The sequence below is a fragment of the Falco biarmicus genome, chromosome 8 (genome assembly GCF_023638135.1).
Source record: "Falco biarmicus isolate bFalBia1 chromosome 8, bFalBia1.pri, whole genome shotgun sequence".
In the NCBI taxonomy this organism is placed as follows: domain Eukaryota; kingdom Metazoa; phylum Chordata; class Aves; order Falconiformes; family Falconidae; genus Falco; species Falco biarmicus.
Window position 1 is genome coordinate 8,946,314 of NC_079295.1, and position 26,979 is coordinate 8,973,292.

General features: G+C 42.7%; 1 protein-coding gene across 1 annotated transcript in view; it reads right to left on the reverse strand.

Annotated features, from left to right (window-relative positions):
* Positions 1-26,979, reverse strand: part of IQCA1 (IQ motif containing with AAA domain 1) — a 112,388-nt gene that overhangs the window by 24,033 nt on the left and 61,376 nt on the right. The window contains exons 8-14 of the mRNA XM_056350567.1: positions 26,011-26,136; positions 20,673-20,748; positions 14,386-14,492; positions 14,081-14,176; positions 7,170-7,231; positions 4,306-4,388; positions 1,370-1,477 (exon numbers count right to left, since the gene is read on the reverse strand). Of these exons, the coding sequence (XP_056206542.1) occupies positions 1,370-1,477; positions 4,306-4,388; positions 7,170-7,231; positions 14,081-14,176; positions 14,386-14,492; positions 20,673-20,748; positions 26,011-26,136 (658 nt within the window). The remainder of the gene's footprint in view (positions 1-1,369; positions 1,478-4,305; positions 4,389-7,169; positions 7,232-14,080; positions 14,177-14,385; positions 14,493-20,672; positions 20,749-26,010; positions 26,137-26,979) is intronic.

Genomic DNA, 26,979 nt, shown 5'->3' on the forward strand with positions numbered 1-26,979 from the left:
TGCTTTTTGTTTGTTCAGCTAGTCAAGGGTCTCTTCTCCCTAGAATTTTTGCCAATTGTATAAATGGCAGAAAATTTATGGGTCCTCTTTCCCCCTGCCTTGGGGGTGTGTCTTGGGGCTCAATTTCACTGGATTAGGTGGTGTTAAAACATAACTTTGGAGGAGCTATCCAATATGTGAAATATCCCTGCCTGCACTGACTGCAACGTGGTAACTGCTGAGCTTTCTCAGGTGATTGCGGGCAGACTTGCAATCCTCCGGTGAGGGTTTATCCAAAACTACCTTGAGCGTGGTTTAGATGGGAAGAGCCCCATCTAGGCTGAAGGCAGGGGTGCTGCTAGCATCCTCTTTGTTAACCTGACTGCAGACTGAGCTATAGGGCAGCAGGAGCACTCTTCTCCACCCAAAACCTGAACGCAGCAGACTTGTGCATGAGCACACTGAGCTCTCTACAGTGTATCGAGCCTGCTTTGGGGACAGAGGAGGCAGGAGGTGCACGGAGAGAGCCACAGAGTGTGTACGTACAGAGCAGCCTGAGCACCGGTCTTTCTGGAAGGCTCGCAAAGGGGAGGAAAAAGCAGCAGCTCTGTGTCAGCTTTGCTCCATTTGCCAGAGAGGGAGGCTGGGAGCTGTCAGCTATTTTGCCCTGTAAAGGGGATCAGCAGACAACGACAGAGCCTGGGGGAGCATGTGCCTAGTTAAAATCTCCCCCAAATCCAATCAGGAATGGAAAAGGATGCAAGCGAAGTATGAGTAGAGGCCCTCGAGACAGGCATTTCTTGCAATCACCACAGTTTGGCTCAATGCCATTCCCAAGTAAAATATGGGATAGATTTTTACATTAAAAGCAAACAACCCGACCCAGCACAGCCTTGTTAGATATTGGTTAAGTCTGGCATTAAAGCTGCAAGGGCGTTTAAAAATGTTCTCTCTGATGTACAAAATGTATTCAGACTAATTCCTTAAACGATTGCATTGTTTAGTACTGAGTAACATTAGCCAGCTTGTAAAAGGTAAATTGCAACCTTAGCCCTTCCCTTAACTTGATTAATTTTGATCACTGGAGCTTGTTTTAGCTATTATCTTTCCCAAGTGATTTCCTTTTATGTGCTGCCATTCACAAACTGTTAACATGCAAACAGAGATGGTATGGAAACGCAATACCTGACAATAGTATGTGCAAGCTCCTTTATGCACTATTAAAATGATATGGTCTTCACTCAGAAGACTTAATTGAAAAACAATTATACTGCAAAATGCTTTAGATTACGATTAATCAAGCCCTGTCAAAGCCAGTAAAAGCACATGTTACTGACAGGAAGCAAAGCCGTCGTATTCTGCCCTCTAGTAATTTTTGCTGTGCTCTTACCTAATGGCAATATTCCATACAGCGCTATTAGCTGTCTGACATCTGCGAGAGAGGGCATTGGCTCTATATCTACCTGACGAAGTGTGGTCCCCAGGTAGCTGTACTCGCCTGTAGGGAGGAAGCGTAGGCTTAATAAATGTGACACGGCATTGTTATAAAATGCATAACTCAAATACTGAAAAACTACCATAGAATACCAATATTACATGCTCTCCGCAAACCCAGTACTGTCGAGGGACAGGGACTCAAGCGGGGCAATATTGTTGTGGAATGTGGCCCTGAGAAATCTGAAAGGTGAACTGCAAAGGAAAATGAAGTTAAACACGTTGTGGGCTTTCCCCTCCAGACGGCAGAAGGCGTTCAGCAGAGCAGTCTGTCTCCAGTAACCTTTTAAAGAAACTTTGTGGAGAAGAATCATTAGTAGCACCATAAATCACGCTGCTGGCAAAGGATTTCTAGATTTGGGATTTTGCAGGGCTGGAATCCCAGTGAACAATGCTCTATCAGAAGAATTTCAAAAAGGGGGGAAAAGAGATTATAACAACCTTTCCCCTGGCTGCATCACATCTCAGCTTCTTGCTATGTTAAGACGTTTGCGTCAGCTAATTTTGGGGGGGGTCTTTGCTTTGCAGTTTGCTCTTTCGTGCAAAAAGCTTCCACAAAACAACTCAAGAAAACAAAAAATCCCTGACACGAACTGACACAATCTAATCTTGTCTTAGCTCTTGTTGCAGAGCCATAATCACATTGCCTGCCCTGTCAAAGTCCGTGCACAAGGCATGCTGGAGAAGAAAGAACCAGAAGGATGGGCCACAAGCTGGAAAACTAGTTGTGATGATGTAGTCAACGATTATTTTTTAGCATAAACTACATGCTGTTATGGTGAATACTATTGAAAAATAATAGTATATTATGTTTTATTGGAGAGAAAAAAAGGGAAAGCAGTAAAGATCTCTGGAGCAGAGGTAAATTAGCAATGGTTAAGAGAGAAAGTGGTGTTGTGATGTGGGGGCAAAAAGACAGACAAGCTCTCATGCAACTGCCCCCTCCCCTCTGAAGGATAAAATTCATTTCAGGTTTTATCTTTTATTTAAGGAGAAATCAAAAGAACTGGATAGGAATTAATCTTCACAGATTTAATTAGAAGGCATCAAAGGGTTTAATTGCAACTGAACATAAATCACAGTGGATATTCTCTGACTAATTTAGATAAGGTCACCAAGAAAATTAGTTCAGTGATGTCGGTTTGTCATAGAGGGGGGACGTTTCAGTGCCTTTACTCGCTGTGTAGCACAATTCCACTCTTTGTCCTTTTCCCAGGAACTGGGAGTAAGTGACCTTCCTTAGGCTTCAGCCCTGTAAGAGCTGAGCAGATGAGCACTTGTTTTTCTGCAGGCTTTGACTGTGTCCTTGGACCCTTGAAGGGAATTTTTGTGGATTAAAAAAAAAAACCCAAAACCCAACAAAAGGTTAGGTCCAGATCCTAGGCCATCTTTAAATACCTACTGTATCTTGTTTGGCAGCCCAAGAAGCATGATGGTTCTGAGTGGGAAAGAGCTGGCCTTGACAGTCTGGGCCACTGCCTGGTCTGTATGGGCCAGCAATCCGTGCTGGGACCTGCCGGTGACCTGGCAGGGGTGTAGGCAGCCAGGTGTGTATTGCCAGGCTCTGCATTTCTGTGCCCAGCATCTTCTGCTGCTGGGAAGTGAGTATTGCTGGTGCAGCTTGGAGCAGCCCTGGCATGGCTCTGTGCTGCAGAGGAGTCAAGGCTTCAAACCTTGGGTCAAGGGAAGATGGCCCAAAGCCATCTCAGCCTGTTTCCAAGTTTGATGTTACCAGCTGTTAACTATTAGCCACTGGCTAATGTGTGCTTTAAAAGCATCTGTGCTGTGGAATGTCTGTGGGACAAAAGTGACCTTGATGGTACTGGCTGGGTAAATGAAGGAATAATGAAAATCTTCCATTACCTCATGATTTTTTTGAGCATAAAATTAGTGGAATACTTGTTAATTCAGTCTTCAACAGAGTGGGAAGAGACTCTGAAGGCAGTAACTGGTGCACCTAAGAGTTTATATAAACGTGGCATTTAGAGGTCATGTACAAGAATCCAGCTTTTCTGGCTTGGATACATACTGCACCAACAGTCGGTGGCATTGTGGCCTCTGGATGTCTGCAAATTCAAACGGTGGTGGCCTTTGAAACAACTGAATCTTGAGGGTTTTGCTGCTAAGGTTGCTGGGGTTTTACTGTATGTCACCAAATGCTTTTGGAGGTGGTGGCAGACCCCTGTGGAGCCTGCAAGTGGGGTGAGTTTGGGGTTTTTTAATGTGTAGAGCATGGGCAAGCGTGTCTGACTGCAGCTGCAGGCTAACAGGAACTAGGCGAGAGGACTGCCAAATGCAGAACTAGACAGACACATCCTACTCAAACCAAGGGCTGGCTATGCCTCAAAGCACTGCTCAAGTTCACGGGCGGTCAGGGAGGTGGAGGTAAGGGGGTGAGTCTTCTCTGCTGAATAAACAAATGCTAAAGGCATGACTTCTACTGTTCTCTGGGAAATATTCTAGGCTGATTATGACCCAGTGTCTGATAGACTTGCACTGCCTGGTCAGTGCTCCTTAAAGGATGTCCTGGTCCCACCTCAGGCTGACTTGTGATGTCCAGAAACATTCAAGGCTTCCAGGTGTTAGCGCTTGGAGCTAAGCGCCAGCTTTACAAACAGGCCCTGGTTTCGGTACCAGAAGTGGAAAGTACTAAGCACGCTGCAGAAACAGACTTTATTTGCATGTGTGGCTCTAGATATTCAATTTTGAAAGTCCTGAACGTGTAATTACTCTTGAACTTGCTCTTGACTGGAAATAGGGGTCAGCGAACACTGAATGGCTGGAGGTTTGGTTAGATTAAACACCATAGTAGCTGTAAAACATGTACTTTACCAACATAATCGGAGAGATTCACGGACTTGGCTTTTATTAGTAATCCTTCTTCCACTAGTTCCCTGTACAGAGAATCGATGGTCCTATGGACGAGAGAAATCATTCAGAAATTCTAGGGCATTTTAAGCAAAAGCTCGGTCCTTCAATAACTGAACTAGCTTGAGTGTTATTTATGTCTTCTCAGCTTTATAAATGTATTTTGCAGCTCAGAGGTAAAGGTGATTAGTGCCATCAATATGAAATCAATAAGTACAGCTTTCTGCGTTACAGCAAGGAATGTCTTTCACTGCCTCACACGGTGCGTGGCTCCCTCTCACACGGATTCCATTACCCATTGCCAGGTGATGCAAGATCAGTTATGACTTGTGTAATAGACTCATTCATTAATATCAATTACTGGGAAATTATTTTTAAATTATACAATAATAGCAATCCTAACACTACTATACCTATTCATTTAGCTCTCCAATTAGTAGTAATTAATTAATTCTTCTTGGAATTTATTCTGTTTGCAATAGACAGCCTCATCTCATCAGGAACATACTGGGAATGACTTGATCAGAGCAACCAGTGGCCTGCCTCCTGCAGTGCTAGGGTCGTGCTGGCCAAAGGACTGGGATAAAAATGTGCAGTGGAAATGGGTGTAACTTCTCCAGTGGAATGTTTTCTTCCTATCTCCATTAGTGGCTGGAAATAGTCCCCAGTAACTGAGGATTTAACATGCTTACACTTCTACTGGGCTTTCTATCGGTGTGGATGTTCTCCACACTCTCTCTTTTGGAGTTCTATCCAAGTATTACTTTTAATGACATTTTTGGTTTGATGCTGCTTCAAGGATTACACAAAATGAATAAGCCTGTTGGATGTTCCTGTTGTGTAAGTTCGTGGAAACAATACTGATTCAAATCTTTCTAGGTCCTTCACCATTTGCACTGTTCACATTCTCTTCCTTCAATACCCGAGCTTTTCTTGTCTTTGTCACCTGTCTTAAATGGGATATTCTGGTATGGCTACAGTAAAAAAATTTAATAGTGACTCTCAGTTGACTAATAAAACTACATGTATAACTTGAGGTCTGCAGCATTTTTCCATTTCAGCTGGGAAGTTTTATGTTTAAGCAGTGCTAGTGGCACAATTAATATAGGAGTAGTAATAAGCAAATACAAAATTTAATGCACCTTCAACAATGTTGATTTTGCCACTCTGACTCTTGCTTTTATTCTCGGTGGTTTTCATGTTGAGTATGCATCATAAAGCAAGCAGAAGGTAGAATGGGAGTAACCTGACAGTTCTGTTGGGAGCATGACTTCTACTTTTCCAGTCTTACTTTTACTGTGCAAGCTTAATGATGCATGCCCTGAGTTCTCCTCCAAGTAAGTGTGATATGATCAGTCTTTGTTGACTAAGGCCCCCTGTGCCCCTTCCACCATGCCAAAACAGAGAGGAACCTGAGCTTCTCTTGGTTATTTCTGAAATGCTTTCTCCTTCCCTGCTCAGCAGGGAAGAGCAAAGCATGGAGCCAAAATGCCACGTAAACTCTGATTTAAAAGCCAGCTATTAAAAAGCTTGTGTCTTAAATGGCTGTGTTTTATATTGAGTTTATATATAAAGCAGGTATGTGCAAAGGTAATTTTAATAGCACAGAATATATGCATTCTTGTTAGACTTTGGCATGCTGCTCTTGTAAGAGAGGTCATGTTCTGTTATAATCCCTGACACTTATTTTAAATATTTGCTTGGAGAGGTTTTTTTTAAAGTGGGTAAAGAGATCACTGACTGATAGTGTAGTGCTGGCACCCAAATGATCTAGTCCAGGTCTTGCCGTGCATGTCTTGTACAAAATGGATTTGTGGGGTGATTCCCATGTGCTTCCCCCCCGCAGTGATTGAGCGTGATTCTTGTCATGCTGTTCTCCAGCTCTGCTCTCTTGGGAGCTGGGTCTGCTCCGGCCCTGCACCGCTGCTGGGTCAGCAGGTCCCAGTGGTGATTATCTCTGCGTAGGTGTTTGTTATGTGTACAGGTGAAAAATGGCTGGATTATCAGTGAATACATCATGAGCTTGCTAAAAATGTAATATCGAAAGAAGAAATCCTTTCAAATCCTCCAAATAAGGGTACTTAAAAGAGCAAGGGTACACAAGAAATTGCCAGGTCTGCCAGAACTCTTATTGATAGATAAGACTGATTTACGATATGTACGTTATACCTCAGGCATGAAGGGTGATTTATAGGGTACAGGGGCCTGTCTGCAGCCTCCCTTATCAGGCTTCAGCTGGGATGGAAAATCTGATAGTCAACAAAACTGTCAGGTGCTTCTGCACCTGCAGAAAGGATGGGAAAGAGGCAAACGGGGCCAATATCCTGCTAAATGTTACATGTGCTTATCTTTGCATACTGGAATTAACCTGACTAAAGTTAACAGAGACTGGCCCTAGTGGTGCCGTGCTGCAGAACGGGGATCCTTAATTTGTACGTGGTGTTGAAGATGGGAGGAAAAACAAGGTCTGTGCTGTGTGCTGTTAAAGCCGTGTTTTGTTGCCCTACTATCTGTGGTGCTGCGAAGCCATCAGTCGGGGGGGGTGCAGTGAGAAGGTTGTAGTGATCACTGGGAATGCAAAACAGGTTTTGGATAAAATGTATGTGCTGCGAGTTTGTAAAAGACTTTTTTTTTATCATCTAAGCTTTTTATGGATATCTATAGTTCTTAGCAAAGAGGTTTTATGTCTTGTAGGGCTCCTGATCCTGGTAAGAGTAGCAGCATTGAGATGCTCCTTGTTTAATCAAAACCTAAAAGGGTTGATAACATATCTAATGCAAAAAGAACGCTGTCTCATTGAATATCGGGTAAGCAGGTCCTCTCTTTACCTGTCAGGAGTTAGATCTTCTTCCATCTCTGTTATCTTTTTCCTCGTGGTTGTCTTTTTTTTCTAAGGACCATAAAAACAGGCAGGAATTAGTGATCTGAGCACAGAGATACATATATATCTATATATATGAATGTATTGAAGTATAAAGTGAGGGCCAGAACAGCAAGCATTTCAATGTTTGTGTGGCCATTGTTCCTGAAGGAATCCAAAGGGAGAAATCTTATCTTTGAATGTCCTGAGGGAAAGGGAGTCTTGCTCCCATTTCTAAAAGCACAGGAGATGTTCCGGTTTGTAAGTACCTCACCAAGGCATGGGAGAGGTGAAGCACCCCTGGGCTGAGAAGCTGTGTCCAACCTACAAGTCTCATGCAGATCCTGTGGCAAGTGCTCTTGAACCGGACTCTGCGTGAAGTGACCTGGTGGCTGCTGCTTCTTTCTAGAATGCAGCTGCTCAGGAGTCTGCATACCTGACTGGGACAGTTGCACACAAACCCCCCCCCCCCACCTCCCCCGAGTGCCCAAGAGCACCGTACTTTAAAGCGATCGGCCCCGCTCCTCCCAGGGAAGGGTGCATCCAATAGAATTCCAGGGTTATGTGCTCCAAGAGAAAACTTGGGCCTCTCCTTCCTTTTGGAGCATGACTGTGGTTGAGGGGATGTGGCCCTTACCCAAGAAAGAAGCAGGAAGGAAAAGGGTGTGGGGTCCAAGTGACTGCTCCAGAGACTGTTCATGCTTCCCTCCCCACCCTCTATTTGGGATAAAATATATAAGCAGCTTCCCTGAGGGTCATGCAGGGTGCTTATAGCTGGACCAGGACCTGAACCCCATGCTCCGGAGCCTGCAGCTAGCCTCCTAACCATTAGGTATCTATCCTTCTGCCTCCTCTTTCCTAATGCCTTGGGGAAGAAGTCTGAAGAGGTCAGAAAAACGCAACCTGCTCTTCTCTGGGTATTTTTATCACACTTTCACTATGGGAAGATTTTGGCTTGTGTGGCTAGTTTTCTTACGTACTGTGAAAAAACAATGGAAAACATAGATAAGAAAGATGTGAATCAGTAAAGTCAGGGCTCTCCATTAGCGGCAACTCACAAGCCATACATACGGTTAGGGATAATTAGTAGTGCAGAGGGCATCATTATCCATATTAGTGCCCACCACTGGTGTCCATAATTCAGTCCTGCAAAGCACTTTAGAATTACTTCAGTGCAACTATTTACACAGGGACATTTGTGCACTGTAGGTTTTTTCAATGGCTTAAATCTAAGCATGTGCTTAAATGCTTAGTTGATCAAGACAGTTTATTATTTCCAAAAGTTTATGTTCACTTTCCTGGGAATACAGTTGTTTACTTTATCTTTTTAATAGTTAATATTTCTACAGAGCTCTAGAGGCTATGTTGTTGAGTTTAAAAATGTTAAATCATCTGGAAAACACTGTGGGTTGTTTTATTTCTTTTTTCCTAGAATGGATCAGCAGTGTTTGGAAATGTATCAATTTTAAGTTTTCAATGACAGTTGCAATGTTGATCACATGTTACTATTTTCAATGCAAGAAAGATAATCTACATGAAAATGTAAACTAAACCCAGAACTATATGGATAAGTTAACTGGAAAGAGGTGATGTTTTGAAGTTTTGGATTAAGTAGTGCAAACAATTCTGTTTCTGCAAAATTACACCTCAGGTTTCTTTACATAAACAAGCTTGGCAGCAAATACGTGTTAGAATGTGCCAGTGGGGTTTTCTTTTAAAGAGGAGGAATGGGAAGAACAAAGCATGTGCTATGCTGTTTTAACAACTGAGGACACATTGAGAATGTCAGTGGTTTATTTCTGCTGTTCCTCCAGCTTTGCCTTTATCCTTTCTTCCAACAAGCTAGAAATTACATGTCATGGGGTCTGACTGGGAAGAAAAGTTCATTCCTACCTATGTAAAGATGCTAAGCATATGTTGAATTTATTGGCCAACTGGTACTGTTCTCAAGGCAGCTTCACCAATAAAGTAACTTGAGAGCAAAACAAAAATGAACTATGTGGGGGGAAAATGTGTTTTCCTAATTAACATCAGCATTTATGGGAAATTTGGCAAACACTGAGATGCAATAAGGGGAAATATGAATTGTAGACAATGGCTTCTCTCCAAAATGTCTTATTTGGAACTGCTTGTGTTTAGGAAATGATAATGTTTAATGAATGTGAACATGCTCATCATTTGTAATGGAAATCTCCTTGTTTCTATCTCTGAATTTTCAGTCTAGCTTCTGTGTAGCCATCCATTTACTTGGTTATTTTCTGCTTTGATAAGTCACATGCAGTAAACGGCATTGGTTATTAGCTGGCAGATGACAGAAGACTCTTCTGTGCTCAGTGTGGTATCTTGTCTTACTGTGTGGGCTCAGGAAAATGTTTTAAGTAGCTCAGAGGTTGCTATGAGCAAACATGGACCTGATTTCAGACCAGATTCCAGAGCAGAGTGTGTCTGGCACCAGAAGAGGGAAAGCAGCCAAAACGTCTCATTGAGGGAACTGTTCTGTGTCGGAACTGCAGGATCTGTGTCACCCTTTGGCTGTCACCGTGCAAGTCCTGCAGCCATCAGCTGTCTGCAGCTACTGCCACTAAGCATGTGGAAAAGTAACGAGAGGAAAGTACTCCTGTGGCTGAAGGGAAATGACAGTGTATAAACAGCAGCCTATGAAGCATTTGAGTGGATTCCTTGGATCACGTATGATGCTTGGATGGGAGGCTGAGCAAGTGCAGATTTGCACAGTGTGTGCGTCTGCTCTGGGTTGAGAAGTCTTTTCTGGCAATGCCAAGATATACAGAGCAGCTTCTGATATTTTACTGAAAAAGTCCTTAGATAAAGATGTTCCCGCTGATTGCTAAACTCTTGCTAAATGAGGAGCTCTGATCTGTAATCCCTACTGGCTTTAGCTGCAGCCTCCACAGCTGTCTGTCAGCTCCGGGTGCTGATCTCCATCGGCCACAGAAAAGCCAACAGAGGTTGTGAATTGCTGTCCTTAAATCCAGTCTTTCCTCAGTTCTGACCCAGCCTGTCTTCAGGCCTTATTCCCTATGGCTTTGCTTTTGATAGACTTTGATAGTCATTAGACTGACATCAATATTCTGTCACAGCTATGGTTAACCTCTTGTGGTTTTCTTTGCTTCTGCCCTGCTGCATAAAAAAGGGACATCCAAAGCTGTGCTGAGATGCTAGCAAGGCCTGTTTCAGAAGTAACTTTTACATGCTTAAGTTCCAATGTCCCCTCTTTGTTTTTTGCTGAATTTTGGCCATGCCTTTGTGTATGTGCGGGTGTGTTCATTTGCAACGGGTCACTTTACCTGCAGTTGGATCAGAAACAAATCCTTGGGGGAGCAGAGCAGGAAAAGCAGCACAATAGGCTTGATAAAAAGCATTCTGATAAGCACTTAAATGTAACTTCCAGGTCACTAACTGCAGAGAGCTGATCTGTCAGCTCTTATGCTGGGTGGAAAACCAGTTTAAAGAAGCTAGGTCTGTGCTGGTTTACTTGGCTGCAAATTCCCAAGAGAGATGCCCTTGGCTGCCAAGCCCTCTGGGTACGTGGCATCCATCTAGAAGAAATACTTGTAAAGCTGGTGGGTTGTGTTGAGCCACCCAAATCAGAAGCTTGAGCTGTCAGCAGAAAGGGGTGGGACTCAGGACAACAACATTCCCATAAAGTTTGTGCCGGCATAGATGCCACCAACATTTTAGAAGGCAAATGCTTTGGAAAGTGCTAGCCTTTTCTCTTTCGTTTCAGGTGTCTTATAACAGGCTCCTTTAGGCTGGGTGGGGACTTAGACCTTCTGAAACCTCTTTGCCAAGCCTTCCCAGACATCAGTGCCATATCCTACACTAGGAGGCAATCTCCCTTCGGATCTTTCCTCAGCCTGCTTTTACACAGGTGCTTACAATCCCAGCTTGCTGATCCATGGCTGAGATGATGACAAGCTGCCACTGTGCTTAGTGAAGAAAAATGCAATTTGCAGCAGAGCTGAACCGCATTCCTTTCTGTTGTCTCCCCTGCTCCTCTCCTGTGACAGTCATCAGATCAGGAGCTATCTGGAGCAATCGAGAGTCCAGCACAGTGTATCTTTTAATGAAGACGCTTGTGCTCTATAGCCTAACAATGCTGGACCATAAGGACAAATAACAGCAGGATGGTCTGTGGGGTGAGATGCTTCCAACATGGATAGAGGCATTGGATCTGTGCCTCGAATGATCACAGTGTGGCTTGTTGCAGTTTAGATGCACTCTAATTAGTTTAGGTATTTCCAGACCATCCTACTGGTCTGGAGACCCACTTGCAGTGAGAAGAGCAATTTGCCTTCCATCCTGACCCCCAAGATGATTCTTCCACAAAGGTGGCAAATGGGCTTTTTATCTTCAGGGGCAATAAGAGCAATTCCTGGCAGGGTTAAGTGTCAGCTTTCAGCAGTAAGTGGTATTTGAAGGTTTGGGAGTTGGTGATAAAGTTCAGCCTAGGAAGTACAGCACACGGATATAAAGGAGTGGCCTACCGATATGCTTGGAGCTGTTAAATTTTGTTTATCTAAGACCTGAGCCATCTGAAACGCAGACCAGAAGGGAGCAGTTGGCTTCCTTATGCTTTCCCTTTGGAGTCTAATTCTAAAATGCCCTTGCTGAATTCCCCGCGAAAGGGACTGCCAAACAGGATTTCAAACTCAAATTATTCCCTGTGGGTCAGGCAGATATTTCTAAAATGCACTAGACAGAATTTCTTAGAGTTGTAAATTACATCCTAAGGTGCCCTTGAAAAGGCAGAGGACATTACCCCTGGGCAGGGACTATCCCCTGACAACAGAAAAGACCCTGGCTCTGTGCTGTCTGCCTGCAAAGAAAGTAGAAGAAATCTGCCCTGGCAGCAGAAGGGATGGCCAAATGTGGCACCGAATTTGGAGCAGCTGCCCTAGCCAGAAAATTCTGCTTGTAAGGGTTCACTTAAAGAAATCACCCTTACTGCCTGTTCCCCATTGACAGAGTGCAGGAAAAAGGTTGATTTCTCTGAAAAATGTTGAATCCTCCTGGGAATGCTGATCTTTGCAGAATATCCCTCTTTGGGGGGAAAAAAAAATAAATGTTTTGCATCCTGCTTCGTATGTGTTCCTGGCTACAATAAGAATCCAAACCCACTGTTATTTCATGTTGCATAGTTGCAGGGGAGACATATGGGACCTAGGATGTGGTAACACACACCTTTAAAAACCAGAGGATTTTTGCTGAATAACAAATTATTAATAAGCTGCTTCCAAAAATTTCCAGCTCATATTATTCTTGTTATATAGGCCAGATTTTCATAAAGCAGTTCTGAAGTCTGTGTACACAGGTATGCATACACTCTGCTGGTTTACGGACCGAGATATTTATGGAAATGCTAATTAGAAAAATGCCGACTGGATATTTCAAATGGTTTTGTGCAGGGAAGATGTGTTTTGATTAAAACTGGATACCTCCTTCCATTCCCCACCTCTAAAATAGAACTGTTGGTGTGGTGTGTTTGTGTTCCACACACACCCCCACCCCCCACCCCCCCCATAAAATCTTTCGGGAACTTGTATTATTTAATTAGTACTTCTTTCCTGCTTCCCCCACTTCGTTCTCTCAGCCTACTGGCACAACTGTGTGTGTGTTAAATAACCTCCCTCCACCCAAAGCCATTCCAACACTATATTAAAGGAAAAATAAAACCAAACCAACCCCTAACATAAAGCTTTACAATTTCAGTGTGACATTTAGAAGCAGTTTTGACCAGCTGATCTAAATGCATCTGCCTATGACAACTTTGGGAAGATTGTTGCCATATTTTGTCTGCATGCCTTAAGCCTCCCTATTTTTGAAACAGATTGAGGAATCCAATGGGTATCAGTTTTCAGTCGCTCCAGTCTTGCATTATTAAACTGCCCCTGGATGTTTGTTGGGTGAAAGAGCATTTTTAAAGATAATTTGAGTAGAAGTTCAGCAACAGCAAGTATTTGCATGTTAAAAGGATTATAGAAATAAAATAAAACATGAGACTAGGTTTGGCTATTTGCCCTGAGGATTTTAAGTGGACCTGCTGATTGAATGGTAGGGTCTGTAAGCTTTGAGTTATTTTGCATTGACATGATCTATAGTTTAAATGCTTGGGTAAGGAATTCAGGGAACCACAAGCTGTGGAATTTTGCATATGGTAATGCTGTGAAACTAGATGTGAACATGACGTGTGCTGTCTTTCAGTGGGTAATGCACATTAAAAATCACGTATGTCTTCAACTTATTTTATATGCTTAAATAAGCTTGACTTAATTGCAAGTTCCCAAACCCTTCCATAGTAAGTAGCAAAATAATCAGTGTGTACCTGGCTGTATGTGATCTATGTGGTGTTATAGACAAATGAGAGGTTACACCGAAATGTTCAAAGTGAATTTTTCTTTTGGGTGTACAGTTTTGAACCAGTCCTCATTTAGGAGGAAAACAGCCGGCAGCTGGAAAACTTAATGGTACCCAGGTCTGTGCCGCCTTTGGAAGGCTGTATTAACCTGAACCTGTCACCTTAGGAAGAGGGATTGCTTGGTTTTTCCTGTTTGACTGGATCAGAGGATTTCAAGAGGGTATGTATCCCTCTTAAATCATTACAGGATAAATCAGATTTTCATCTCTGAAGTAGTTCCATTTGTCCTAAGTAATATTTACAAAGGTTAAGGAATAATAACAGTTAAAGCCAAAGGCCCTGCCAAAAAGCTATAGGTGAATAATATATTTTTTTAAATGCTTCTGGCTTGAGATTCAGTAACTGTTTAGGGTGGACATTTTGCTATTGGCGTCTGTGAGGCTAGGGTTTGCACTGAATAGAATGGAGATTTACCCTGAATTGTCCCAGCTTGCTGTTCTTACCTTTTCCCTTTTTCTTCCTTTTTTCTGTTTCTCACTCTTCTCTCCATCCACAGCCAGTCTGAGCTTCTCCAGTTTCTGTTGCATCAATTGATCAACCTATCCAGACACACACAGTTGAATCTAAGTTTTCTGTTCTGCCACTACACCTTAGACAAATGTTGAGCTAAACAAGCGTTAAAGCAAAGAACAGACAGTGGGGACTCTAGAAGGAGGTAAGGTCTATGCTAGGTCCGGTTCTTAGAGCCGTAGAGAAATATACACAGGCAATGCACGTTATTAGTGTCCTCTTACTATTGTAAGCACACCTGCACTCTGATCTCTTCCTCCACTTCTTCCCGTTTCTCTTCTTTGATCAGCTCCGGGTCATGATCCTGGAGAAAATCCCGTCCCTCTTCTCTGTTCTGCCAAACGGCTGTTATCCAAAAGAAAGAAAAAAAAAAAAAATAAAAGGGGGGGGAAGTTACAGAAGCTATTGGTTTCTCCAACTGCTTCTGGAGGCAAAAAATAGGCAGTTTTTATTAAATTATTAGCTGTATGAAAGTAGCTGGCTCTAGGGACCCTTACCAAGTTCAGAGCCCTGTTGTGCTAGGATCTGTATATCTCCAGGTTAACTTTTCTTGCCTTGGCCTGTAAATTGGTATCAGACTTCAGGAGGATAATGCGATTTGGAGGTTGTAAAGCTGGATGCCTGGAGTGTTCCTCATCTTCAAGGGCAGGTAGCACAGTATCAGCCGAACCACATCGTGCCTGGCATTGGCATTCTTTCTCTCTGTTTAATAGCAGATAGTGCTTAAATCTTTACCACAAAAAGTCACAAGGATGACTCCTGTCCCGAGGAGCGTGCTTTTTGTGCACATCTTGTGGCTGGTATAATGCAGGCTTGGGGACCAAAGGAAGGTGTTTAATTTAAACCAGGAAGTTCCCTTCTTCTCTCCTGCTCAGTTACCTAATGCTAAGCTAAAGCAGCTGCAACTTGGAGAGTTGGTCTTTGTAGTAATTCACATGAGGCTGAAATATGGACCAGGAGCGCTGGAAAAGGCATAAAAGCTTGCACCGAGCACGTGGAGATGGCAGTGAGAGCGGACAGTGAGACTGACGGAGCAGTAACTTGCCTCCAACCTCCAAGTGACGTACAGCCACGCAGAGTTTTAACATTGTCTGGGGAGCTTGAAGCTGGATGCAGTAATTGAGAGGCAGCAGAGTCTTTTTCAGAAAGAGACGAGGCACCTGATACAGCACCTGTGTTTCTTAGTGTTGCGCAAAGGCTAAGTGATAAGGAGACCTAACTCCAGGAACAAGGCAAGCTTGTGCAAACTGGTGATCAAAAAAAACCCCAACCCCACCCCGTTCCTGATAAAGTAGCTAATGATCCTGAGGTGCATTTCTTTATTTTTGTTGGGACCAACTGCAATTTGCTCTTTAGAAAGAAATCTAAATGTAGTCTGGCAAGCCAGGTGTATATTTGAATTCTATGTTATTAGCAAAATGTACCTTTTTAAATAGAAGCACTTCTGTTCTTTCTACGTTTCTTAAGCTAATTTGAAGGAAGACAATTAGTATCTTGCATTTCCTTGCATTTCAAGCCCTGATAGAACCTTTATAAATGACAGCTAACCTCTAGCAGTAGGTGCTAATTCAATCTCCACATGATTTAAACATGACAGCTTTCCGCTTTAAGACACTGGCTCCTTTATGAATCTGTTTTGTGCAGGATCCTCTGTCCTGTACCCACTGCCATTTCTAAGGCACTATAAATTCAGGAAGGTTTTCACAGTACCCATAGGAGATCATTCAAGTTTTAGTCCAGTTAATATAAAGCTAGCTGCTACTTCCATGCCCTACGAATTTTCAGAGTCCAATTACATGCGGAGTATTTGTGGCTTTGCACATAGGGAATAGTTTTTGCAGGTGAGTAGTCTTAATTTCATAAGGGAAAATGACAGAGATTGAGAAGGACAGTGGATTTTTTGGTAATGAGGAAAGAAACTCAAAGGTATAGACATTAATTTTTTTAAATTACTGGTGGCTCATCAGGTGGCATGACAGATGTCACGTAATATTTCAGGAGGGAAAGCTGATTTGCCCTAGTTAAAAGGTACCTTCTCTAGGGTTACCAGCCTGGAATTTCAGCCTTGGGGAAAGGGGATATTACATGGGAGTTCTGTGAGTTTTTAAATGCTTTCCTGACTAGGTCAACAGGTTGCAAATGCTGTGTTTTCACAGGAGTACTAGGGTTTAGATATTTATTTTTTCACAGAGGGATCCATAGATTTTTTTATTCTGTTGGTTTTTTTTTTCACCCATAATTGTTTATTGTCATTGTGTAAATTGATTAGTGATTAATATCTACTGCAGGCAAACCAGTGATAGTCCCCAAAGATTAGGCAGCTGCCTCTGATGTTACCTGGTAAGAAGTTGTTTTCAGAGTGCTATGTTAGCCGCTAGGTTAGAGGTCCCTAAGTTTAGAAAAGAGATCAATAACTCATATAGGTGTTAGATGCTATGTTGTTCTTTTATAGATCAACAAAATGTTTCAAAGTTATTTTTAAAGTAAGGTCAGGAGGCTAAGGATGTTATGTTTTCACTGGCTGGTCAAAAGAGCTTGGTATTTTGTTACAGACGGGGTCATTCAGCTATGGGAGCTATTTTTGTGCATGTGTGTATGCAGTGCAATTTATACCACCTCTTTTAAAATAGTGCATGCTTTTCTTTGGATTGTTTTATATGCGTACCTCTCTAGCTCAGGACTCAAAAGCACCGTCTCAGCAGCATTAGTTTTCATTCTGCAGACTAGTAGGTAACTCCAATACCCCCGAATTTCTGAGAACACCTTGTGACTAATAATTGAAACGTATTTGTCTGAAGCGTGAAGGTTTTCTTAAAATGCCTACTTTGAACCTCCTGGTAAAAGGATTGAATTTTTGATGCCTGGTTAAAAATATGTAATAGCACCACACCTTAAAGTCTTGGCTGTGGAGTATTTGGGTTGAACTCAAATATCCTCTACAACAAGAAGCAAGTCGTAAATATCAGCTGGCTGTCTGTATAAGGGGGGGAAGAGCATGCTGCTGACTCGCAGCACAGTGGACTGCAAATATAAAACCCAGGAAGACAGGAGTAATGATTCAGACCGCTTACATTTGCTCCACATCAACTCTTGCTATTCCAGTGTAAAAGCAGATGTCACACAAATGGGCTGTTTCCACCAACAGTATATAAAACAACTGTTTTAGATGGAGCTTGACCAATGTAGTTTTGCAACTAGCAAAACTGCCAAGTAAAGTTCCAGAAGACTAAAAGTCTTCATGGACTCCAGTGAAGTTTAGGTAGTAGTTCTAGCCTGGGGAAGGGGGTGGTAAAATCTGTAACTGAAATGCTTAGATCTTTATGAAAACTGATCTACGTCTTTTAAAACATTCAAGCAATCTAAGAACAAAGTGCCCAGCTTAAGGGGATGGGAAGCCTTTCATAATTGTAAGTGTGGAGGGTGTGTGCATGTGATAAAACAGAAACGTTTGTTACTTGGTCAGCTATCATTTAGGTAAACTTTAGACATGCTCATAAGGGTCTTTAAATGATTGCACTGTAGGCATCTGATGTAAACCTTTCTTAACCAAGCTTCTTTACTTCAATGATGTTTTCAAGATTTAGGCACTAATACATTTGAACTTGTGTGACCTGTGATAGTAACTGACCTATTTCTACATAGGTAGAAAAAAAGTTCCCAATGTAGAAAGACCACATTCAAATGTCGTCTTTTTTTTTTTTTTTTTTTTTCTCTGAACAGTTCTGCTACTGAAATGAAACCAGGCTAAAATTAAAAATACAAGAAACTGCTTACACTGTCCTGGTCACAAGTTGTTCTAGATTTTATTCTGGAGGCCTTGGAAAAAGGAACATTCTCCACAGCCAGATTATAAGTAAAATTATTCTGAACAACCACCAGGCAGTATTGTGATAAAGAGTATCCTGCAATAAAAAGCACTAAGTGCTTGTGAATGAGGAATGTGCTGCAAGGAGGGATTAACAGCTGTTTACTAAAAGTAAGTATGGTGTTGAACAGGCTTGGTTCACTAGGAGGGAAAAAACCCCACCAAAATACCTGAAGCTTACCTGAATAGCTATAAATTCTTATTGTACATAAGCCAGAACTGAAGCTATTTGAGGCTTGCAAGAGAGCTCTTTCCACCCTGAGTGTTTCTGGTTGTGCTCTGGTTCCTTCTTCTGTGCCTTCAGAGCCAGAGGAATAGCTGTCAGCTCTGGCAGGATGGACTGGAGGTGAGCATCAGTGTTTACCTGAGTCTTTATGTACCACAAAAAGATTCTGCCTGTGCCTGACCCACCTGAGCATGTCACGGCAGTGTACCTGCAAGTGCTGCCAGTACGTAATGGGAAGGCAAAGATACTCTGACTGGCTTTAGGTATCCAATTCAGGTGCCTGAACAGGCTCCATAGACAGTTATTAGGCTGCTGAGTTGTCCTTGGGAGGTCTGGTGAGATATACAGGATCACAACACCTCTAATCCAGCACTCATTTTTCATGTAAAAAGTTAGTGTGAGTAACTCCAAAAAGTTATGTACTTGCAGAACTCAAAGCAGGGGTCTTGTTAAGAATGGTAGTGCTGGTATTCAGATACAGTTTGGGTGACAAACGTGTCCTCCATCCTCTCATAAACCCTCTGCCTTGTTATTACTTGACTAGTTGCAAAACTTGGGAGTCTCTACTCCTACTAAACTAACCTACTGACCTGTGTGGTGGTGTTGGAATAACACTGGTATCCACAGCCATGTTGGGAAGCACTGTTGAAACCTGTGTTGAGGTTACCGCCAAACCTGTTTTCTACAACCTGGAGAGCTGTTTGCACAAACGCAAGGAGTTCATGAATTTACAGTTCAGCATTGTGTTGAAGCCTGTTAGACTGTAAGGGCTCAGCAGGGGATCCAAGCAGCACCGTGGGAGCAGAGGGAAGCACCGCTGCGATACCACCTACTCATTAGCAGAGTGCTAGATGAGCATATTGCCGAGCCTATGTAGCAATGCAAAACCCTCTTGCCTCCTTTGTGCTACTTTGCAACAGGTAGGGCTTCTACACTGCTCCTTCATTGCTCTTGAGACTTGCTGGGTGGGAACAGTGGTCTTGTTATTGCTGGTTTCGAGCTGCAAGGTGCCGCTTTGTCCCGAGTGCATAGAAAAGCAGAAGTAATGTTCCTGGTCAGTTAATGAAAGGAGCATAGATGGATTTGATCCTTATCTAAAACCCCTGCTGACTTCCATGGGATTCTGATGCAGCATTCAAGAGCAGAATATGGGACAAAGAACTCCACTTTAGCCATAAAACTGTGTCATGATTTACAATGTATAAGAAGATCCTAATTGTTGAAAGTCAGAGGTCAGGCAAAACTGTACTGATGTATATTTAGCAAGTAAGCTGCATCCTTCTTTCTCTCCAACCAACACAAACCAGGCAGAAAACTTGATGCCAGTAACTTGTCTTTGGGAGGGAACAATGGAGACTTTTCATATGAGGAATTTTAGCAAGCCACTAACTCTGCAGAGTGGGAAGCAGAAAAAGGTATTTTTGATAACTCTGAGAATAGAATCTGCGTGAAATACAGCAAAAATAACCCTGAAACCTTTGATCAGGCACACTGTACAACCAAGGACTTCGATTTGGCTTGTCTGACCTCTGGAGTCCTATCGTGCTGTTCGCTTTTAGCTCATGGGACAGATGCTCCTTTCCATTGCAGCCAAGTGCATGGCTTCCAGGCCCAGCAAAAGTGACTGCTCTCTCACTGGTGTATCTAGGGCGCACACCGAAGATGAGTGTTAGAGAGACAAAGACATCAAGCGTAGAGGAGAGAGAGAGAGAGAAGAGATCTGGAAAAGAACAAGACATCTTTTCGTGAAAGTATTTTTTTCATTAGAGAACCCCCTAGTTTTGGATGCTTTCTCAAAGTGAAAACCCAGCCAGTCTCCTAGCTGTGAGTCTGCGTTACGTTTAAGTTGCACACGCTTTGCATGAAGCAAGTATATTTATAGTCCAGCAGCATTTTTCACGCCTTTGCTTGAAAAGATGATCCTCCTATTAAAACATGTGATCAAAAATAAATTTGACTGGCTGTAGATTTGTGTAGGTGAATGAATCCATGGACTTTTTCCATGTGTAAGAGGAAGACAGCTGAAGAGTTAGAGGAGCACGAAAACGTTAATGCTGAAGCCTGACCTACAGTGTAGTGCTTTTGAATTATTTGCTATTCAGAAGTCACTTCTGTTGCCCTCAAAATCCACAAAAGCCCTTGTACATACATTAAACCACTCTGGTTTCTAGTTTGGTCACTTTCACTCATAGAGATGTACCTTTCTGTGTGGTTAGCTTAATGATTTTGAGAGACTCCTAGGAAGACTTGAGGTAGTGAAAGATTCCCTTCCTTAAATACCTTTTCTTAATTTTTTTTTTCCCCTTTAATGTCCTCATTTCTATAATGTTACATAGTTTGGGCAGCTGCCCAGCTTGACCTTATAGGAATGACATTCAGATTAAGCTGAATTAGAAGAACATTCCAGCTGTAGTTGTTATCTTTTTCTACTGACCTTTGTATTGACTGTTTCCTTCTTCCATTATTGAAAGGAAATTACTCGGAGCCATTTTCCAGCCTTCCTCCTCTTTCTAGATGGGGGGTGGTGAAAAGAAAAATCAAAATATTAATATGTAGCAACTTCACAACTACGAAAGTGTCACAATTTTAATTGGATTTTTAAAGGTTTGCTTTAATCTGAGGAATAACACAGTATTGTTTCACAGAATTATAGAATGCTTTGGGCTGGAAGGGACCTTAAAGATGACCAAGTTCCTATTGCCCTGCCAGGGACAGGGCTGCCTTCCACCAGCCCAGGTTGCTCCCAGCCCCGTCCAGCCTGGCCTTGAACACTGCCAGGGATGGGGCAGCCACAGCTGCTCTGGGCAGCCTGGGCCAGCGTCTTGCTGCTAGTAAAGCAAAACGATGGGTCACGGAGGTTTGATTTGCTCTTCAGGAAGGAAGGAGGGGGCCCTGGGGCCCCTCATTTCTCCAGGGCTTTATTCCATGGTACGCTACCAAGCAGATCCCTGAAGAGGCCAAAGTCTGCTCTCCTCAAGCCCAGGGCAGTGAGCCTGCTGTGCCCCCTCCTCGCTGCCCTAGGGATCTTGAATGCCACCATTTCGTGGTCACTGCAGGCAAGGCTGCCCTTGAGCCTCCCATCCCCCACCAGCCCCTCCTTGTTGGGGAGAACAAGGTCCAGTGCAGCACCCCCTCCTCCTTGGCTCCTCTACCACTTGAAGGAAGTTGTTATCAATGCGTCTCGGAAACCTCCTGGGTTGCTCATGCCCTGCTGAGTTGTCCCTCCACCAGACAGCGGGGTGATTGCCGTCCCCTGTGGGGACCAGTTTCATCAACTAAATTTTTTCCTGGCAAGCTATAAGGAAGTTTTATCCCCTTGAAAGAAGAGAGGGGTGTGTGTCAGTGCATCAGTTGACCTGCTAAGCTCACAAGAATTAAACTTAGGCTTGTCTGAACGTGTAATATAGGTAGGAGACTTGCAACATGTAAATGAAATTACCTTACTATTTTTTACTCTTATTTTAGTGTTTCTCCCTCACCCCACCCCAGGAATTCCCAACTTGTGGGTAATTCCAAGATGTTGAAACCTCATTTTAATCTGTAATCACAAAGAAAAATAGTTACCTTGGAGTATCTTGCAAAACAAAATATTTTGTTTCAACAAATCAAAACATTCTGACCTTTTCTTGTCTAAGGTAAACAATATTGACATGATCTTTAAATAGTTTAATTGCTTTGAACCAGCATTTCTAATGGAAAAACTTGCCAAAAAATTATCAAAGTTTCTTCATATTTTATCAGTCATAAGTCTTAATGCTAGTAAGGTGATAGTTATTAGCGGGGAAATTAGAGCACTCTCTTGGGAGGAGGTTAGTGTGGATTTATGCAAAAAAGCACAAGCTGGATCAGGCTTTGCTAACCAATATGCAGTTTGTAAGCCACTGGTTATCAGCAACATAGAAAGTGCAGCTCCTGGAATAGCTAAAACTAATCAACTCCCCTAAATATGCCTCTGTAATTAGGCGCCATTGCATACCTGCTATCAGCAGGTACAGTTGCAGCCAGGTCATGTGAATTATTAAATATCTGTTTTTAATTGAAGTGTTATTACAGTAATTAAAGTTTGGGCCCAGAAGGACATGCAAAATCTAAATACATTTATCACTTCTACCCTGAGCTTTATAGACACGTTTGAAAGGGATTCAGGAGTCTCTAGACTAAACGTCAAGGACTGTTTGGTAAAGTCTAAGCAAGAGTTTGAGGAGCTGACATCCAGAGCTCCAATTCCCAGTTACTCTAATGTACTCTCAACTTTTGCAAGGTGTGGCATTTTAAGATTCATCCTTGGATTTTTTTTCGGTAGGCAGAATCCATTCTTTTAACACTTTTTCCATGATATTTTATGGAAAATGATTAAAACTTAATGGTCTAAGAGGAAATACTGCTAACTATTTAAAAAACCTCCAACAATTTCCCCCCTAAAGCAGCCTAAAAATGGGTTATTCATTTTTAGCCTCTTAACAGCACAGGACAGGTTACTGTGGGTTTTTTTTATTGTTACAAATAAGGCAATAAATCATTTTAATTACTAGCTTCAATGATTTTATACACTCGTGTAAATAATATTGTTGTGTCAATTTCATTGATTTTAATCAAAAGCACTGTGTGTCTAAAGGACACTTGCGGAATGCTGTTCTGTATTCCCTTTTGCCTCTATTAACGGTGGAAGAGTTAATCTAATATAAAAAAACTTCTTTTCCTTTGAAGTCAGTTCGTGTGTTTTTCTATGTTCGGTTGATTGATTCCATGCTTGTTCGGTGTGCTCATGCACCTTGAACCAGCAATATGTGCTTCACCCTAAGCAGAGATATGGAAATAACAGGCTGAATATATTTCTGAAGCTCTCCACAGCCTAGCCCACACCAGGTGATTCTCATTCAACAGCAGGGAAAATTTTGAATTGACTCCATTGTGCACTTTTGCTATGGAGATTTTGCTAATGAGTTTCACGAAGGACAAAATGTGTCTCGCTGTTAAACGTTCCTGGATGAAATCTAGGCAGGCGCAGCCTTGCTGGTGTTCGGTCAGACAGGCTGCAGCGTGTTACTGGGTGAGGCAGCCCGGACTGGTCTAATGTGTGTTCTGCTATTGAAAAGAGGGATCACACAGCCCTGTCTGCCCCATGCCCGATGGGAAATCAAATCAGCACCTTACTGAGAAAATGAAGTTACTTTGATATCAAATACACTTTTTTTTAAAGATTGCTATCAGGCTTTTCAGAAATACTTAAATTTCCTTCTGGGATCAAACTGTTGTTTTCTTTAAGAGCTGAAGTTATGAGCGGGGCTTTTTTTTCTGCCTGCATTGCTATGACTTATAGTCTATACTTATTTTAATAAGAGTCCTGCTGTTAGAACTTTTCCAAATACTTCTCAACTGGTCTTAGATACTATTTTTTCCCCTGTCAGCATTATAACCTTGGAGAGAATGTTCCCTTTGTTCTTTCTCAATGAACCATAGAGAGCCTTCTATAATGGCTCAGAATTTTACTTGACAGGAGTTGTGATGGCTGAAGAGACGAGAACGATGTGAAGTTATAAAGCCCCAGAGCTCTATATTGTTGTTTCACCCTATTTCAAAACAACCCTGTAGAGGCTGTGAGGGGGTTGAGATTCATTTCTGGTGGTGTTGGTTCTTATCTAGTGAAATGTGCAGAGCTAACAAGGAATCAAATCTACCCTGTGAGAGTCGGGTTTTTAAGCAGCTGAGTATGTTGCCATGCGGTTTCAGAAGCTTGGGTTGGGTTTGGTGTTTTCAGCCTGAACGTTACTGTCTCGCTCAGACTGAAGTGTCTGGAGCAGCCCTTTTCATTGCCTGTGTGAGACCAGAGGCATCACAGGAGCTTGTTCTGGGCCAGCTGAGTTGGGAAGGAGCGAGGACAAGGGCAAAGCTGCAGTAAGCCATTAGAGGACACCCTCGTGAATGCTTCCAAAAGGAACTGGGCTGTCTGAGATGCTACAGGGTTCTACAGCTGTGAATGACAATGGTCTTTAAAGTCTCTAATTTCAAAAGCTTTTCTAAGCTATTGCCTTCATACATGTGCTTTTATCTGCTCTTTCCCATTGAGTTCTGCAGTGCACGTGTGATTTAAGGGGTTACACCGCGAAGTGGTCCCACAGAGCTGAACTCGGCACTAGTACAAATCATCAGAAGTCTTACGGACAATAAACAACTTGGTATCTGTATTATTTGGCTGAGGTCTGCAGGTGTTACCCTCCTTTCTCCTCTGCTGCTCCCCTGGGCTGGCTCTGCTCTGCCGCCAAGATACAGCGAAGTGGGTACCAGTAATCACCTTCCACTGCTGGGAGTGTGGTGCCTTCGCTGGTGACACTAGCACTAGTGTCTGAATGTCACAAATGACTGTCTGAAGACATATGTGACCAGACCTTTAAAAACAGACTGTCTGCACAGGAGCAGCCACTACCCTTCCTAGTTAGCCATGCAAGACCAGGCTTAAAGAGCTATGAAAACACGTTTATGTATGCTGCTCCTTCAGCCTGCTGTGCGTTTTCACTTAGAAAAGGAAGAAAACCCAACCCCAAAACGCAAATGTTGTTTTGTATGACCCAAATAGTGTTTTCAACTGGCAAAGTTGATCTATCTACGTTACGCTTCGGTATCTACCTCCCAATTAGACAGGCTGATGCTCCCTAAGTTCAGTTAGTTTAGGTTCCTGGCTAGTTGTTATCAGAGCTTTGGCCAGACTAATGGATGTTGTCCAAGAAAAGCATCTTTGTGTTGTGGTTGTTCTAGGGTTAGGACTTAAAATTAATTTGTGTAAAGCTTGCACTGAAGAGTAAGCTCTGCCCCAGAAAACTCAACCTTCTCCTCCACATACTTGGTGAGAGATTAATGACCCTTATTAAAAATCTATATATATTGTTTCAACTTTGTTTATAGTATAAAGTAAATGAGAAACCAGAGTTCCTGCTTCAGCAAAAGCCTACAATTTTTGTGTCATAGCTTGCCTTTGAAGATGCCCTTTGGTCACTGCACTGTTTCACAGGTGTCTTTCTCAGTGAGGTTGCTCCTGAAATAATTCAGCGGGCTTTCTGTGAAACCAGCCCTTAGTATGTGAAAGATTCCAGGGAGTAATCATACACTGATGGTGTCCGCTGTGACTTGAAGCAAAAAAACCAGTTCATGCCCTAAGAATGTGGACTGAGAATGCATAGCTGCTATTTACAGGCTTACAAAATACTTGCAGTACGGAAGGTGCAGCTGGCCTACACAGAACTGTACTTATAAATCAGTTTGAAACCCACACAAACTGAGGTGGGTATTTGGGGGAGACTAAGATTCTGGTTTCCCAGCTGTGCAAGGGAGCAGGAGTAATTAATTTCTCTGTATGCCACACTGAAAGTGGAAGTGTTTGCTTGGTTAGCTGGGCACCGTTTTGTTATCTGCGCATGCAAAAAAGCAACAGCGCTTTGAAAAGCGTGCGCACGCTGTCCTGGTAATGATTTCAAAACCCTAAAGTGTATTTTTTCCCTCATCTACGTCTCCGGCAGCCTGGACCCATATCAGCTCTTCCCACTGAGCTGAGTCATGGCTGTGCAAATGGCTGTTCCTAAAACACGAGAGGTAAAATTCAGTTCCCTGGAATCATCAAGCTAATTGAAAGGTTAAGAGGGACTGGCCTCAGCCAGTTTCTGGCTTCTGAACCCAAGCCTGAAGCCTTGGTGACCAGTCTGATGGAAATTAATAGCCTCTGCCCACATATGGCTGAATAATGTGGACTTTGGCTACCTTTTTACTGCAGGATGCCTTACCTTCTTTCCAGTTTTCAGTGGCTTTTCCCCCTTGGTTTTGTCTTTCCTTTCTTCCTTTTCTTTTTTCCCCTTTTGGTCTTGTTTCTGCAAAGCCATCTCCTTTTTGGCAGCCAGTTCCGCAGCAACCTGAAAGAGACAGAAGGGAATGTGAAGAGCTGGTCAAACATTTTCATGTGCAAGGTGTGTTAGAGGTGCTGTAGGAACCAGTGTGTGTTTTTCCTTCCTCACTTTCAGCTTTCCAGTATTGGGGAAACACGATATCCAACACGTTGCTTGGTAGCCCCCTATGAATTCCAGAGTGGCTGACCCTTCCGTTACCAAGAAGCCCTTTTAATTTATGCTGAGGGCACTCCTACCTGCAAACTTTAGAATAGGTGCTGACTATCCCAATATATCACCGGGAAAGAGGCAGTTTCAATGTCCCAGATTGCAAGGGTTTTTATGAAGTAAGACCAATTCCTGAAACCACCCAGAAGCACAATATTCTAATGACATACAACTTAAAGTTCCCTCTGGACTTGGACTCAGATTATGAATTTGTCCTAGTGTTTCTAAGGCAGATTGATTTTATAGAGATGGATTTTGAGAGGCTGCCCTGAGGCATGTCTAATTTCAATATGTGGCTAAAGACTGAAATTGTTCTAGTGAGCAAGAGAGATTGGATAGAGATATTGTGACAGACCCTGACAGATACACATGGATAGCCCAGCACCTTTATCCCTGCAAGCTAGTAGTCAGCCGGTAACTGGGTACAGCTGTATCCATTTCCATAACTATAGTTCCTGGCCATTTATACTTTATTATCTGGAAAAAGGCAGAGGGTAAAATTTGCTTTTTCTACTGTTCTTTTGTTCCCAGGCACCTTTCATTGTCCCTGAGAGGAATTCTAAGATCATCTACTGATGAGTGTAAATCAGAAAATCTGTGACCATTGGAGTTTATTAATGGGCCATTAATATTGGCAGTACC